The sequence below is a fragment of the Ranitomeya imitator genome, chromosome 3 (genome assembly GCF_032444005.1).
Source record: "Ranitomeya imitator isolate aRanImi1 chromosome 3, aRanImi1.pri, whole genome shotgun sequence".
NCBI lineage: Eukaryota > Metazoa > Chordata > Amphibia > Anura > Dendrobatidae > Ranitomeya > Ranitomeya imitator.
The window spans coordinates 728,749,177-728,764,735 of NC_091284.1; the positions used below are offsets into that span (position 1 = coordinate 728,749,177).

The window sequence follows — 15,559 nt, forward strand, 5'->3', positions numbered from 1 at the left end:
GTACTGCCCCTCGTTAGTGCAAAGTGTGAGTTTTGGTTGGCTGGGTGAGAGGCTTCTGAGAGAGATCCAAGGAGTAACATTTCTCCTTGCACAGAGTGACATGTCAAGCCTGAAATGCCAATGTGAGGAGACTTTTAAGCCGCTATGCTCCTATGGGACATATGCAAATTGTCTTTTCAGAGGTAAGAAGACTAGAAGTCAAGTGCCACCTATTGGAAGTAGCAATCCTAAAAAACAATATCGACTCTCTGACGAGCCTTGTCACGTGAATCACTGTGTTTTGGGGTACTGCCCATTATCAGAGCACTACAGATCCTCACACAGTCAACCCTCATTGCAAGAGTCACACTGTTTAGGTCCAAGCTTCTCAGACAGGTTTTTATTTAGCCATAAACTTGCAGAAAGAAAAACAGATCGGCAACACAATGCAAAGTACTAAGACAAAATACCCTAACATTGTCATTGAATTAGGAATACAGGTAAATCAGGAGGGCTGATGCGGCTTCTTACTTTCGACTCTGCAAAAACTCTTACTGTTTCACTTATTCATTCTCGTCTGGACTATTGTAACTCTCTACTAATCGGCCTCCCTCTTACCAAACTCTCCCCGCTCCAATCTGTCCTGAATGCTGCTGCCAGGATCATATTCCTCACCAACCGTTACACCGATGCCTCTACCTTGTGCCAGTCATTACACTGGTTACCCATCCACTCAAGAATCCAGTACAAAACTACTACCCTCATCCACAAAGCACTCCATGGCTCAGCACCACCCTACATCTCCTCTCTGGTCTCAGTCTACCACCCTACCCGTGCCCTCCGCTCCGCTGATGACCTCAGGTTAGCATCCTCAATAATCAGAACCTCCCACTCCCGTCTCCAAGACTTTACACGTGCTGCGCCGATTCTTTGGAATGCACTACCTAGGATAATACGATTAATCCCCAATCCCCACAGTTTTAAGCGTGCCCTAAAAACTCATTTGTTCAGACTGGCCTACCGCCTCAATGCATTAACCTAACGATCCCTGTGTGGCCTATATTAAAAAAAAAAAAAAAAATTAATTAACTGGTTCATGCAGCTTTACATGAACACCCAAGCCTTACACTATGGCTGGTCCGAATAACTATAGCAATTGTTACCATCCACCTCTCGTGTCTCCCCTTTTCCTCATAGTTTGTAAGCTTACGAGCAAGGCCCTCACTCCTCTTGGTATCTGTTTTGAACTGTATTTCTGTTATGCTGTAATGTCTATTGTATGTACAAGTCCCCTCTATAATTTGTAAAGCGCTGCGGAATATGTTGGCGCTATATAAATAAAAATTATTATTATTATTATTATTATTATTCTTCAAGTGTAATGTGAAGACAATTAGACTATATTATGCATAGGAATTGTATTAGTACCCAAACTGTACCTAAAATTGTGAAATTCAATACACCACACGCCATTGGCTCTTGAAACTGGACAATTCCTAAAACATTAATCTATTCCATCTCCATGGGACAGGGGATAATGTGCTGAATGCTGGGAGTTAGACCACTTCGACACCCCATCATCAGCAAGTTATCAACAATTCTATAGATAGGAGATATCTTAATAATTTGGGGAATAACCTTTTAACTATTACTTTTGTATATCCCCCAATAAAGCCTAGCCCTAATAAAGAAAATTATACCAAGGCAATATACAGTATTTCAAATAAACCAGCTAAAATCTAAAAAGCTAAAATTCTGTGCCCTATGAACCTCGTGTCACTTTTGGGTGTATTTTGATCTTTTTTATATCTAAAAGCTATTAGATTAAAGGCCCCTTCACATTAAGCGACGCTGCAGCGATACCGACAACGATCCGGATCGCTGCAGCGTCGCTGTTTGGTCGCTGGAGAGCTGTCACACAGACAGCTCTCCAGCGACAAACGATGCCGGTAACCAGGGTAAACATCGGGTAACTAAGCGCAGGGCCGCGCTTAGTAACCCGATGTTTACCCTGGATACCATGCTAAAAGTTAAAAAAAACAAACACTAGATACTTACCTACCGCTGTCTGTCCTCCAGCGCTGCGCTCTGCTTCTCTGCTCTCCTCCTGTACTGTCTGTGAGCCGGAAAGCAGAGCGGTGACGTCACCGCTCTGCTTTCCGGCTCACAGACAGTACAGGAGGAGAGCAGAGCACAGCGCTGGAGGACAGACAGCGTTAGGTAAGTATCTAGTGTTTGTTTTTTTTTACTTTTAGCATGGTAACCAGGGTAAACATCGGGTTACTAAGCGCGGCCCTGCGCTTAGTTACCCGATGTTTACCCTGGTTACCAGTGAAGACATCGCTGGATCGGTGTCACACACGCCGATCCAGCGATGTCTCCAGGGAGTCCAGCGACGAAATAAAGTTCTGGACTTTATTCAGCGACCAACGATCTCCCAGCAGGGGCCTGATCGTTGGTCGCTGTCACACAGAACGATTTCATTAACGATATCGTTGCTACGTCACAAATAGCAACGATATCGTTAACAATATCGTTATGTGTGAAGGTACCTTAAAGGTACCGTCACACATAGCGACGCTGCAGCGATACCGACAACGATCCGGATCGCTGCAGCGTCGCTGTTTGGTCGCTGGAGAGCTGTCACACAGACAGCTCTCCAGCGACCAACGATCCCGAGGTCCCCGGTAACCAGGGTAAACATCGGGTAACTAAGCGCAGGGCCGCGCTTAGTAACCCGATGTTTACCCTGGTTACCATCCTAAAAAGTAAAAAAACAAACGCTACATACTTACCTACCGCTGTCTGTCCTCGGCGCTCTGCTTCTCTGGTCTGGCTGTGAGCGCCAGGCAGCCAGAAAGCAGAGCGGTGACGTCACCGCTCTGCTTTCCGGCTGACCGACGCTCACAGCCAGAGCAGGAGGAGAGCAGAGCACAGCGCTGGAGGACAGACGGCTGTAGGTAAGTATGTAGTGTTTGTTTTTTTACTTTTAGGATGGTAACCAGGGTAAACATCGGGTTACTAAGCGCGGCCCTGCGCTTAGTTACCCGATGTTTACCCTGGTTACCAGCAAAGACATCGCTGAATCGGTGTCACACACGCCGATTCAGCGATGTCTACGGGGAGTCCAGCGACGAAATAAAGTTCTGGACTTTCTTCCCCGACCAGCGATCTCCCAGCAGGGGCCTGATCGCTGCTGCCTGTCACACTGGACGATATCGCTAGCGAGGACGCTGCAACGTCACGGATCGCTAGCGATATCGTCTAGTGTGACAGTACCTTAAGGATCCCACTGATACTAATCCTCTAAATACATGTGAAAACAAGGCCAATGTGTGGAAGAATAAACATTCGGAGTCACAGCCCTGGGAAATCCAAGGGGTCTCGTGTACAGATCCCACAAAAGATCTTTATCCAGCAGCATATATAAACTTTGGCTTAATAGTAGGTGAGCTGAAACTTCACAGGGCTCGATTTTATATATAGACGGCCCTGGGAAAACCAACATACAAGACTCCTGTAGAGATGCCACAAAGGATCTTTATCTAGTAGGTGAGTTCATAATTCACATGGGCGCAGGGTTATGGGCAGACAGGGTCCCTCCACCCATGGTTCGGACAGGAGACCCTTTCACAGCAACTCTCTGTAAAAAGATTGTCCAGAAACTCTACCTTCTCCTGAGTGACAGTCATAAAGATAAAAAACTCCTAAAAAAACTACTATCAAATGTGCACAGTAATATTTAAATTGATAATTAAAAGTGTCAGCTATCCAAAATTGTTCTTCAAAATCTTATAAGTACCCCCTGCAAGAGGGGTTATCATGGACGGGATGACGCTTTCCCTATAAATTGATTACTTACTCAGAGGGTGTATTCACAATGATTTTTTTGCTGAGAATTTGCTCCAGAAAAGCGAAGCTTTTTTCAGTAGGATTTGGGAGCATTTCCTATCTAAATCTCGGCAAAAAGACTCGAGACTCAATATGACCACTTCCAAAAAGTGTGTACACATTGAGTTTTTTTGCTTTGTTTTAGGAGCCAAAACTCTCCAACTCTCCAATCTAAACTCAGGGTTTTTAAAGAGTTTTTAATCCAAAAACGCAGCAAAAAATACGTCTTTTTAAGACAGATCATGACAGCAACCCACCTGAGAAGGTGCTAAAAAACATAAAGAATTAACATGACCTGACATGTCAAAAATGACTTGCCATTCATATGTTCTGTCTGTTTTCACCACTTCAGACTTTGAAAGTCGTGAAGCGGCTGAAAAAAGTCAAGAGACCATTTTTCAAGTGGCTTCCTCTTGGAAGTCACCATTATTTTATAAGTAAAATTTTAAAAGAAATACGGTGCCTTGCGAAAGTATTTGGCTACCTGGAACTTTTCAACCTTTTCCCACATATCATTCTTCAAGCATAAAGTTACCAAATGTAAATTTCTAGTGAAGAATCAACAACAAGTGGAACGCAATTGTGAAGTTGAATGAAATTTATTGGCTATTTTAAATTTTTGTGGAAATTCAAAAACTGAAAAGTGGGGTGTGGTGAAATATATATATATATATATATATATATATATATATACATATATATATATATATATATATATATATGTATATATATATATATATATATATGTATATATATATACATACATATATATATATATATATATATGTATATATATATGTGTGTGTGTAGGGACATATGTCTAGGATTATATGTGTGATAATGTAACATCTGTCCTGAAGGCAAGTCGCACCTAGGTGTTAATAGGTACTTCCTTGGGACTAGTAGAAATTCTGTCTCCATATCTCACCAGGGGGTCTAGCTTGGGCCGAGAAGAAAAGCAACATTTGGCACCTTCTAGGTCTTGGAGGGGAGACGCTAATTGCGGCCTAAGGGAATGTATCCCTGAGAACCTTCCACAAGAGAAAATAATATATTCATTAGTAGAGCGGCCGTGGCCCAATCAAACAGACCGCAATTATGATATTAACCTGGGAGGCGGGTCTGAAAACCTGACCTCAAACCAAAGTTATAAATTTAGGCTGCAGACAGAGAATTGTGTTCACATGATGAGGGCAGCCTGGGAAGCTGATGTGATCCAATCTACATTCTTCCTTCCCTCAGGGAGCAGAAAGCAACTACTAGTTAGATAATTTCTGTAAGTTTTCTCATATTTATTTTGACACTGTTTTGCATAAGTTGTATGTCTTTTTATTATCATATTTTTATACCTTTTTCTTATTGTAAGCATTGAACTTTTTGCTATTAAAGTATAAAACTTTAACAAGTTGAACCTTGAATGTTCTGAAAGAATCCATAGCCTAAAGGTGTGCGAGCCTTATGAGTGACAGACATATTTTTATTAGTATTATTGTTAGTTCCGGGACTCATCGCCCGTGTATTCGATGAGTGGTGGCAGGGCGTATGAGCGGGTGTGTGGCCTGGATCGGTGTGTGATTTATGCTCCCATTACCGCATAGGACAGTGGTTGAATGCTGGACTGAGAGTGGGGAGATAGATTAACCCTTGCAGGCACAACCCCAAGTCACGTGTGAGAGCAGGTACGTGACGAATTAGTGACGCCACGGAGTAGGGATCCGTGACATAGGGCGTGCAATATTATTCGGCCCCTTTACTTTCAGTGCAGCAAACTCACTCCAGAAGTTCATTGTGGATCTCTGAATGATCCAATGTTGTCCTAAATGCCTAATGATGATAAATATAATCCACCTGTGTGTAATCAAGTCTCCGTATAAATTCACCTGCTCTGTGATAGTCTCAGGGTTCTGCTTGAAGCACAGAGAGCATCATGAAGAGCAAGGAACACAACAGGCAGGTCTGTGATACTGTTGTGGAGAAGTTTAAAGTCTGATTTGGATACAAAATGATTTCCAAAACTTTAAAAATCCCAAGGAGCACTGTGCAAGCGATCATATTGAAATGGAAGGAGTATCATACCACTGCAAATCTACCAAGACCAGGCCGTCCCTCTAAACTTTCATGTCAAACAAGGAGAAGACTGATCAGAGATGCAGCCAAGAGGCCCATGATCACTCTTGACGAACTGCAGAGATCTACAGCTGAGGTGGGACAGTCTATCCATAGGAAAACATTCAGTTGTACACTGCACAAATGTGGCCTTTATGAAAGAGTGGCAAGAAGAAAGCCATTTCTCAAAGATATCCATAAAAAATGTTGTTTAAAGTTTGCAACAAGCCACCTGGTATTAGAGCAACCACGTTCAGGGCCGCCATCAGGGCATGACAGCCGTGACTGGCGTATGGGGCTCGGTGAGCAGAGGGGGCCCGCATCGGGCCCCGTCTCATCTGCTCACCGGGCCCCCCCTGCAGGCGCTGCGGGCGGCACACTATTGACGTGCGGGCCCGCGCCCGCACGTCAATAGTTAACAGCCGCCAGCCAGTCTGAGGCTGGCAGCTGAATAGGGCCCCGGCCGCAGTGCGCACTCGCCGGCGTAGCCGGCGTCTGACGTCATTGTCAGCCGCCGGGCCCGGCGAGTGCGTCTGTGTGGAGCCTGGGGGGATCTTCGCCCGGCGCTGGAGCATGGCCAGATAAGAAGTCGTGTTTTTTTTTTTCTGAGAGCGGCATCCAGGAGGGCCCGGGGGGCAGAAATGCTGGACACACAGGGGCAGAAATGCTGGACACAGTGGGGCAGAAATGCTGGACACAGTGGGGCAGAAATGCTGGACACAGTGGGGCAGAAATGCTGGACACAGTGGGGCAGAAATGCTGGACACAGTGGGGCAGAAATGCTGGACACAGTGGGGCAGAAATGCTGGACACAGTGGGGCAGAAATGCTGGACACAGTGGGGCAGAAATGCCGGACACAGTGGGGCAGAAATGCTGGACACAGTGAGGCAGAAATGCTGGACACAGTGGGGCAGAAATGCTGGACACAGTGGGGCAGAAATGCTGGACATACAGTGGGGCAGAAATGCTGGACATACAGTGGGGCAGAAATGCTGGACACAGTGGGACAGAAATGCTGGACACAGTGGGGCAGAAATGCTGGACACACAGGGGCAGAAATGCTGGACACACAGGGGCAGAAATGCTGGACACAGTGGGGCAGAAATGCTGGACACAGTGGGGCAGAAATGCTGGACACATTGGGGCAGAAATGCTGGACACAGTGGGGCAGAAATGCTGGACACAGTGGGGCAGAAATGCTGGACACAGTGGGGCAGAAATGCTGGACACAGTGGGGCAGAATGCTGGACACAGTGGGGCAGAAATGCTGGACACAGTGGGGCAGAAATGCTGGACACACAGGGGCAGAATGTTGGACACGCAGTGGGGCAGGAATGCTGGACACGCAGTGGGGCAGGAATGCTGGACACGCAGTGGGGCAGGAATGCTGGACACGCAGTGGGGCAGGAATGCTGGACACGCAGTGGGGCAGAATGCTGGACACACAGTGGGGCAGAATGCTGGAGACAGTGACAGGGGCAAAATGCTGGAGACAGTGGGGCAGAATGCTGGAGACAGTGACAGGGGCAAAATGCTGGAGACAGTGACAGGGGCAGAAATGCTGGACACAGTGACAGGGGCAGAATGCTGGACACAGTGACAGGGGCAGAATGCTGGACACAGGGGCAGACTGTGAGACCCAGGGGCAGAATGCTGGACATTGGGGCAGAATGCGAGACACGGGGCAGAATGGAGATACGGGGCATGATTGGAGACACGGGGCAGGATGAAAGACATGGGGGCATGACTGGAGACAGATGGGGCAGGATTGGAGACAGGTGGGGCAGAATGGAGACACAGGGGGCATGATTGGAGACAAGTGTCAGGATTGCAGACATGGGGGCATGGTTGGAGACATAGGGGGCAGAATGGAGACATGGGGCATGATTGGAGACAGAGCGTGCAGGATCATGGGGCAGGATGGATATGATGGAGACAGATGGGACCGGATGGAGAGATCACATGGGGCGATCATATGGGGCAGGATGGGGAGATCATATGGGGCAGAATGGATACTCATGAGGGCAGGATGGGAGAAAATCTGGCTGACGCCAGGAATGAGACACACAGGGCCAGGATGGGGGATATTATTAATACCATAGGGGCTAATTTAGGGATATTATTACTGCAGTGATGTATTTATTTTATTTTTTGAGTATACTGTTTTAAATGGGGGGCGGTCCTGTTACTGTATAGAGTGATACTATGTCGCCTTCTTCATGTGGTGTAATGTAGAAGTTGTGAAAAATTAAGTAATGTGTTCTGCAAGCGGAGCTCGAGATAACTGTGTTATTTTCTGCAGAGAGAAGTCCTGGCTGGATGAAATGATGGCGGTCTGTGCTGGATGAAAGATGAAGGACTTCACCTAGAGACGTCACTGGTGAGTCAGTGTGTTACCTATACACTGACACTATACACTGTATACTGTATACAGAGCTCCTGTGTATAATTTCACTAGTGATCACTATATTATCTGTACACAGACACTGCTTACTAATTACAGATCTCCTGTGTATAATGGCACTTATGGTGATAGTATGGTGCTTTTTTTTAAATTACTGATCAGAATTGTAGTATTCAGTCACTATGTGGTGGTAATATGTGGTCTGGACATGGTGTTGTGGTATTTGTTCCTTGTATGTGATATTATTCGATCCCTGTGGTGGTAATATGTGGTCTGGTCATGGTGTTGTGGTATTTGTTCCTTTTATGTGATATTATTCGATCACTGTGGTGGTAATATGTCATCTGGTCATGGTGTTGTGGTATTTGTTCCTTCCTTCCTTTTAAAAATTGAAAAATAAATAAAAATATACCTAAATTGTATTGCATATTTTAACAAATATTTAATAGGTTACAGCAGAGTAGGGCCCGGCCAAAAGTGTCTACCTTGTTATGGTGGCGGCTTAAAAAATCTTTTGGCCAAAACAAAAGCTGCCGGCTATATGTGTGATCTGGTGATGGGAACTGTCAATGTGTGATAGGTGAGAAGTGGAGTTTTTCCAAGAGAGAGCGGTGGGACTGTGGACAGTTCGAGGGGTGGAGCCTGGAGGCGGGGCTGGGGTGGAGCCTGGAGGCGGGGCTGGGGTGGAGCCTGGGCGGAGTCTCAAGGGGGCCCCGAAAATTTTGCCAGTATGGGGCCCCGAAATTTCTAGTGGCAGCCCTGACCACGTTACACAAGTTTTGAACATTCTTTTGCTCCAAATGCTACATCATAAATGGGAATCACAGGACAAAATTTAAGCAAACGATCTGAGAAGAACCTCACCTTTCCTTCACATTTCTTGTGGCTCGTAATCTTGCAGACTGGAAAAAATGTAGGGAAAAGCAGAGCATTAGAGGGGACCATATGTAAATAATGTACAGAGAAATTGCTGTTAAATTGTACAGTGTGTCTTGAAATTTCCGTATCTGCCTCATACATTAAAACCATCTTCATATGGGCAATGTCCCCACGAATTTCATGGCATATAGTCTACAATCAAATATTTGACCATCAAAAATATCCATGTTTTTAAATCTCCCTCTTGTGTTTTTCTGCAGGACGCTAAATAAACAGATCTGTAAGAAATAAATTATTCTAAAAACTTTGTCCTGGCTCCTTGATTTCTTATTTTCTATAATGTATTTTTTCCTGGCTTCTGGATTTCGAAACCTCTCTAAACCTAAAAAAAAAAAAAAAAAACAAGTGAGGCTTCTCAAGAAAACTCACAATGCCACCAACTTATACCCATGGAAAGTCCCTCAACATCTTGGCCACCTCTCACAGAATTAAAGACAATGTCCCCATATCTTAAATCTACTATATAAAGCTGAATGTGTGTATGTGTGTGTGTGTGTGTGTATGTGTGTATGTCCGGGATTGGCATCTGCACCGTCGCAGCTACAGCCACAAAATTTTGCACAGTCACACGTCTGGACCCCGAGAGCGTCATAGGCTATGTTGTGAGGTGAAATTTTAACCCCGTGCTTTCCAATTCACCAAACAATTTTGCCCCTATCTACATAATGGGGAAAAAGTGAAAGGAAAAGTGTTGGAGGCGTCGCAGCTACAGCCACAAAATTTTGCACAGTCACACGTCTGGACCCCGAGAGCGTCATAGGCTATGTTGTGAGGTGAAATTTTAACCCCGCGCTTTCCAATTCACCAATTTTGCTCCTATCTACATAATGCGAAAAAATGAAAGGAAAAGTGTAGGAGGCAAATTGACAGCTGCCAGATGTGAACAAGGGGGACTTAAAGAATGAGAGCGATGACACCAAAGAGTATATACCGTACAGTTGCTAAGGTGGGGCCCCGAATTGGGATACTCACCACACACGGGGATATAAACACACACACACAAAATGCGCCACACACTACCACATGCTTGAACACATATTACCCTCAGCACACATTTCACCACAAATACACCAACCTCGCCACATAAAAGTCGAAACACAAAAGTCGCCACTCAAAACTCGCCACGCGCAGAACTCGCCACATGCAAAAACTAGGCTCTTGCAAAACTCGCCACAAGTGCAAAACTCACCTCATGGAAAACTCGCCACACGCAAAACTTGCACACACGGAAAAATTGCCACATGCACAAAAGTTGCAACACATGCAAAAGTTGCCTCACACAAAACTTTCACATACTCAAAAGGCACCACACATAAAACTCGCCACGCGCAAAACTCGCCATGCGCAAAACTTGCTGCACACAACTTGCTACACTAACCTGTCACATGCAACTCGACACACAAAAAGTTGCAACACGCATGTTGCCACACAAAACTCATCTCACAAAAGTCGCTACATGCATGTCGCCACACGCAACTCAACACACACAACTTGACAAACGAAACTCGCCCTAAAACACACACAAGTCTGGTATTATCCTTCAAAAATAAAAATCTGATTAATAAGCAGACAAACTACAACAAATGTACCATATAGGAAATACGGCAGCTGTCAGTCACATGACCTGTCTATTATGTGTATGTGTGAGCTAATATATACTGCCAGGGGGAGGGATTCCTGTTGGCTGGGGATTTATCAGGCTGCCAATTTAGCTTACAAATACTGAGGTAAAAATACTGAGCAAATAACGTGTGAACGAGGTCTAATACAGGAGGAGATGACACACAGGTATATACTATATACAGGGGAGATGACACACAGATATATACTATATACAGGAGAGATGACACACAGGTATATACTATATAGAGGAGGAGATGACATACAGGTACATATATATACACAGGAGGAAATGACATACAGGTATATACTATATACAGCAGGAGATGACACACAGGTATATACTATATACAGGAGCAGATGACACAGGTATATACTATATACAGGAGGAGATGACATACAGGTATATGCTATATATAGAAGATGACATGCAGGTATATACTATATACAGGAGGAGATGACACACAGATATATACTATATACAGGGGAGATGACACACAGGTATATACTATATACAGGAGGAGATGACATACAGGTATATGCTATATATAGAAGATGACATGCAGGTATATACTATATACAGGAGGAGATGACACACAGATATATACTATATACAGGGGAGATGACACACAGGTATATACTATATACAGGAGGAGATGACATACAGGTATATACTATATATAACAGGAGATGACATACAGGTATATACTATATACAGGGGAGATGACACACAGCAGGTATATACTATATACAGAGGAGATGACATACAGGTATATACTATATACAGGAGATGACATACAGGTGTATAGTATATATAAGGGAGATGACAAACATGTATATACTGAGGTGAAAATGAGAGGTGTGAGGTGAAAATGAAAAGGTGTGAGTACAAAATGAGAGGAGTGAGGGAAAATAGTGGAGTGATCAGAAAATGACAGATGTGAGGTCGAAATGACAAGTGTTAGGGGGGAATGAGAGGAGTGAGGGAGAAAATGAGAGGTGTGAGGGAGAAAATGAGAGATGTGAGGGGGAAAATGAAAGATGCGATTGGGAAAATGAGAGGCGTGATGGGAAAATAAGAGACGTGAGGTGCTATAACTAACCACAGATATTTACTATGCCCAGGCAACGCCGGGCTCTTCAGCTAGTCTATAATAAACACCAAGTAGGGGAATGGCTACAGGGAGAGCAAAGGTCATGATTGGATCTTGAGAATTGTCCAAAAAGTATATATGAGTTCAACAGGTCTAAAACTGACATATTCGGGTACGTTCTTACATACAAATTTTGTGCTGTGTATTTTACTGTGAAAGATTGATTGTTCTCAGTGGAAAAATTCAACAAACCTTTCCACAAACTTTATACCTGAGAATCCTAGGATGGGAACTTTCTTTCTATCTAGCCATGCCACCCAGGGAGTGCAATCATCTCTGAGGTGGGAACACTCACTGAAAGAAATCTCAGGATAGGTATAGAATAATCTTAAACCTTTAGTAAGAAAACCAGCCAGCTATGTACAGGACAGCATGAACCTTTTGAAAAAACTACCTACAGTAGGTCCCCTCTCCAAGGGTGCCATCTTAGCCACCATCGATGTGGAATCTCTATATTATAACATCCCACATAAAGATTTCTAATCTAATCTAATGTTTCTGGAAGCTAATGGGATCCCTTCTGATTCTGTATTAAAACTCACCAGATTTATCCTTGCACATAACTTTTTCTGTTTCGGTGAGGAGCTATACCTACAACACACCAAAACCGCTATGGGCAGAAAATTGGCACCCAAGAAGGCCAACCATTTTATGGCTAAACTGAAGGATAATGTTTTATCATCCTGCTCCATCAAACCCTTGGCCTATTTCCGTTACATCGATGACATTAATAAGCTGGACTGAGTCTAAACAAGAACTTAAGAATCATAGAATGTTAGAGTTGGAAGGGACCTCAAGGGGTGTCGTGTCCACCCCCCTGCTCAATGCAGGATTCACTAAACCTCAAAAGGAGAACTCACCACCTCTCATGTCAACCTGTTCCTACTTTAAACTATAAGCCCTATACTATACCTTATGCCCTAAACCTATCTCTCTGCTTTCCCTATACACTATACATTAATAACATTGTATGTTAATTGCCATACATTAGAAGAACCGCATACATTAATGCTTATAAGGTTCTTAAGGCACTTCTACATTTTACAGGGCTACGAAAATACAATAAAATCACATGCTTGGATACATTTCTTGCAAACGTTGTTTTCAGGGGAAGAGGTGTATGAACGTCCCTGTCACACAATTACACAAGGATGAAATCTCATCGCCACACAATCACAGACAAAAAAAGACTCAGACAAAAAAAAAACCATCAACCAGGACACAACATAAACAATATGAAAGTTGTTATATTAAAAGGCAACTTCAAATCACAAAAACACCGCAGGGTCTGTGAGCAAACATTTATCGCAGTCTTTGATACTCTCCACATAGGACTTAATCTGTCACAAGGATTTATGATTTACTACAAAATCTGAGGAATCTGTTTCAGAGACTGTGAAGGATCAGGTCTGGGACAATACTGTACAACTTTCACACCACCTATCTAAGCTACTGAAGGATTCATTCTCTGACCTCATTTTGTTCTTGGTTTTTTAATGTCCATTTATTATGTTATGTCTCTGCTCAATTTGTGCATATATTTGTGTTTATTCAAAAACTTTGTTATACCATGCCTGATGAGGAGACCTAAGTAGTCTTGAAAACTTTGCAACATCACTTTTGTAGGCCATTAAAAGGTATCATAACTTCAAGATTATTATAGATTATTATTTTGCTTCTCCCTGAGAACAGTCAATTTTCAACTGGCTAAGTCCTTTTTCAGGCGACAGTGTGTCCGGTATGTGTGGTGACAGTTTTCACATGTACTGGAGACACTTTCAGACGTAGACCCATTTGGGTCTGTGCACAGGTCAGTGTGTTTCCATGGACCGTGTGTCAATAGGCAAAATACACTGATATGCCCGATGACACCAGCAGCACGGGCCGCAAAATTTCCCGCACACAATGATGACACATGGATGACATCCGTGTGTCATCAGTAACACAGGTACCGGCACCTGAGAAGCAGTGGTACAGTTAGCGCTGTTCCCCGGCACCGGGTGCTGAAGACAGCTCTCATCTTTCTCCCCTGCTCTACGGGCGATCAGCACGAGCAGGTGAGAATGATGAGAGTTATATTCAAGTGATAACAGTGAAAGCAGGTGGCAACTGATGGGGCTATTACTCCCTGATAGATGTGCCTTTTCTGGGTGGCTGTTGGCTGCTATTTTTAGGCAGGTGGGGGTCAATATCCATGGTCCTTTACTAGCCTGAGAATACCAGCCCTCAGCTCTCTGCTTTAGGAAGGCTAGATGTCAAAAATGGAGGGGAGACCCCACTGGTTTTTATAAATTATGTATTTAAATAATAACAGCGTGGGGATCTCTCTTTTCTTGATAACCAGCCTTGCTAATGCTGACAGCTGAGAGCTGAAGACCACAGTTATCAGTTTTGCCTGGCTAATTATATAAAATACAGGGCAACCCACACCAGTTTATTTATTTATAGCGCAGGTGGTGGGTGATGAATTCTCCCATCAGACACTGCCTGATGTCACTGTTATTAGTGGCAGCAGGTATAGGCTGATAGGAGAAATAGTCCCATCAGCCGCCACCGGCTGTCATTGTTATCAGTTGAATAGAACTCTCAACATTCTCCCTTATTCGCGTTGATATAAAGCAGAGCAGGGGAGAATGATGCAAGCCATCTTCAGCACCCGGCGCCGGGGAACAGCGCTAACTGTACCGCACCTTCTCAGTCGCCGGTACGTGTGGTACTGATGCGACACACGGGCAGCATGCGGTTGCCACACGTGTGCTGCAAGTATTACACACTTGGACACACAGACACTGATATCTCTGTTAACTGGTTTTTCTGCTACTGGAAAAATCAGGATGTGTGAAACTCACCTTACATGGTACTAAACCCTTTTTTTTTTACTTTTATTGTGAAACTGATACAAATAAGGAAGAAAATGCACTTCAAAATCCACAATAGTTGCATGCAGATTTGGCATTGAGATTGGTGAAATTTTTTTCATAGAATTCACCCCGTGCACTGGAAATGGTGAATTTTGCAATAAAAATCCTCAGCATACATGAACAGGCAGTGGATTGAAAATCTGTGCGACATTTCTATTTCAGTTACAGATTTATTATGCAGCGTCCAACGGAGAACTTGTAAAATGTCATCTACTTTGATGCTACTGTAACAAGCTGTCAATTTTCCAATTTTCCATCTGTAAATCTAGATAGAAATCCACAGTGTATCCACCACATATCCCACAGTAGGGGCGACCATTGCTGATTTTACAATGGGGTCTAGCAGAGAAGAGATCCCCCACCAAGTTGTCACCAAGGAAATTTACTTTCTTTGCCAAAACCAGTTGGAAAACAATGTCACGCCATGATAAATAGTGAGAGATGGTATTTCCACCACAAGACTGTGATGGAAGTAGCACTATAGTGACAAATTATGAAACTCTGGGAAACCCACAGCAATGTCCAAGAAGCTCCACCAACCATT

The 15,559-nt window shown here is 43.9% G+C and overlaps 1 protein-coding gene across 1 annotated transcript in view; it reads right to left on the bottom strand.

Annotated features, from left to right (window-relative positions):
• Positions 1-15,559, bottom strand: part of TNS2 (tensin 2) — a 186,186-nt gene that overhangs the window by 88,599 nt on the left and 82,028 nt on the right. The window contains exon 3 of the mRNA XM_069758793.1: positions 9,246-9,283. Coding sequence (XP_069614894.1) covers positions 9,246-9,283 — 38 coding nt within the window. The remainder of the gene's footprint in view (positions 1-9,245; positions 9,284-15,559) is intronic.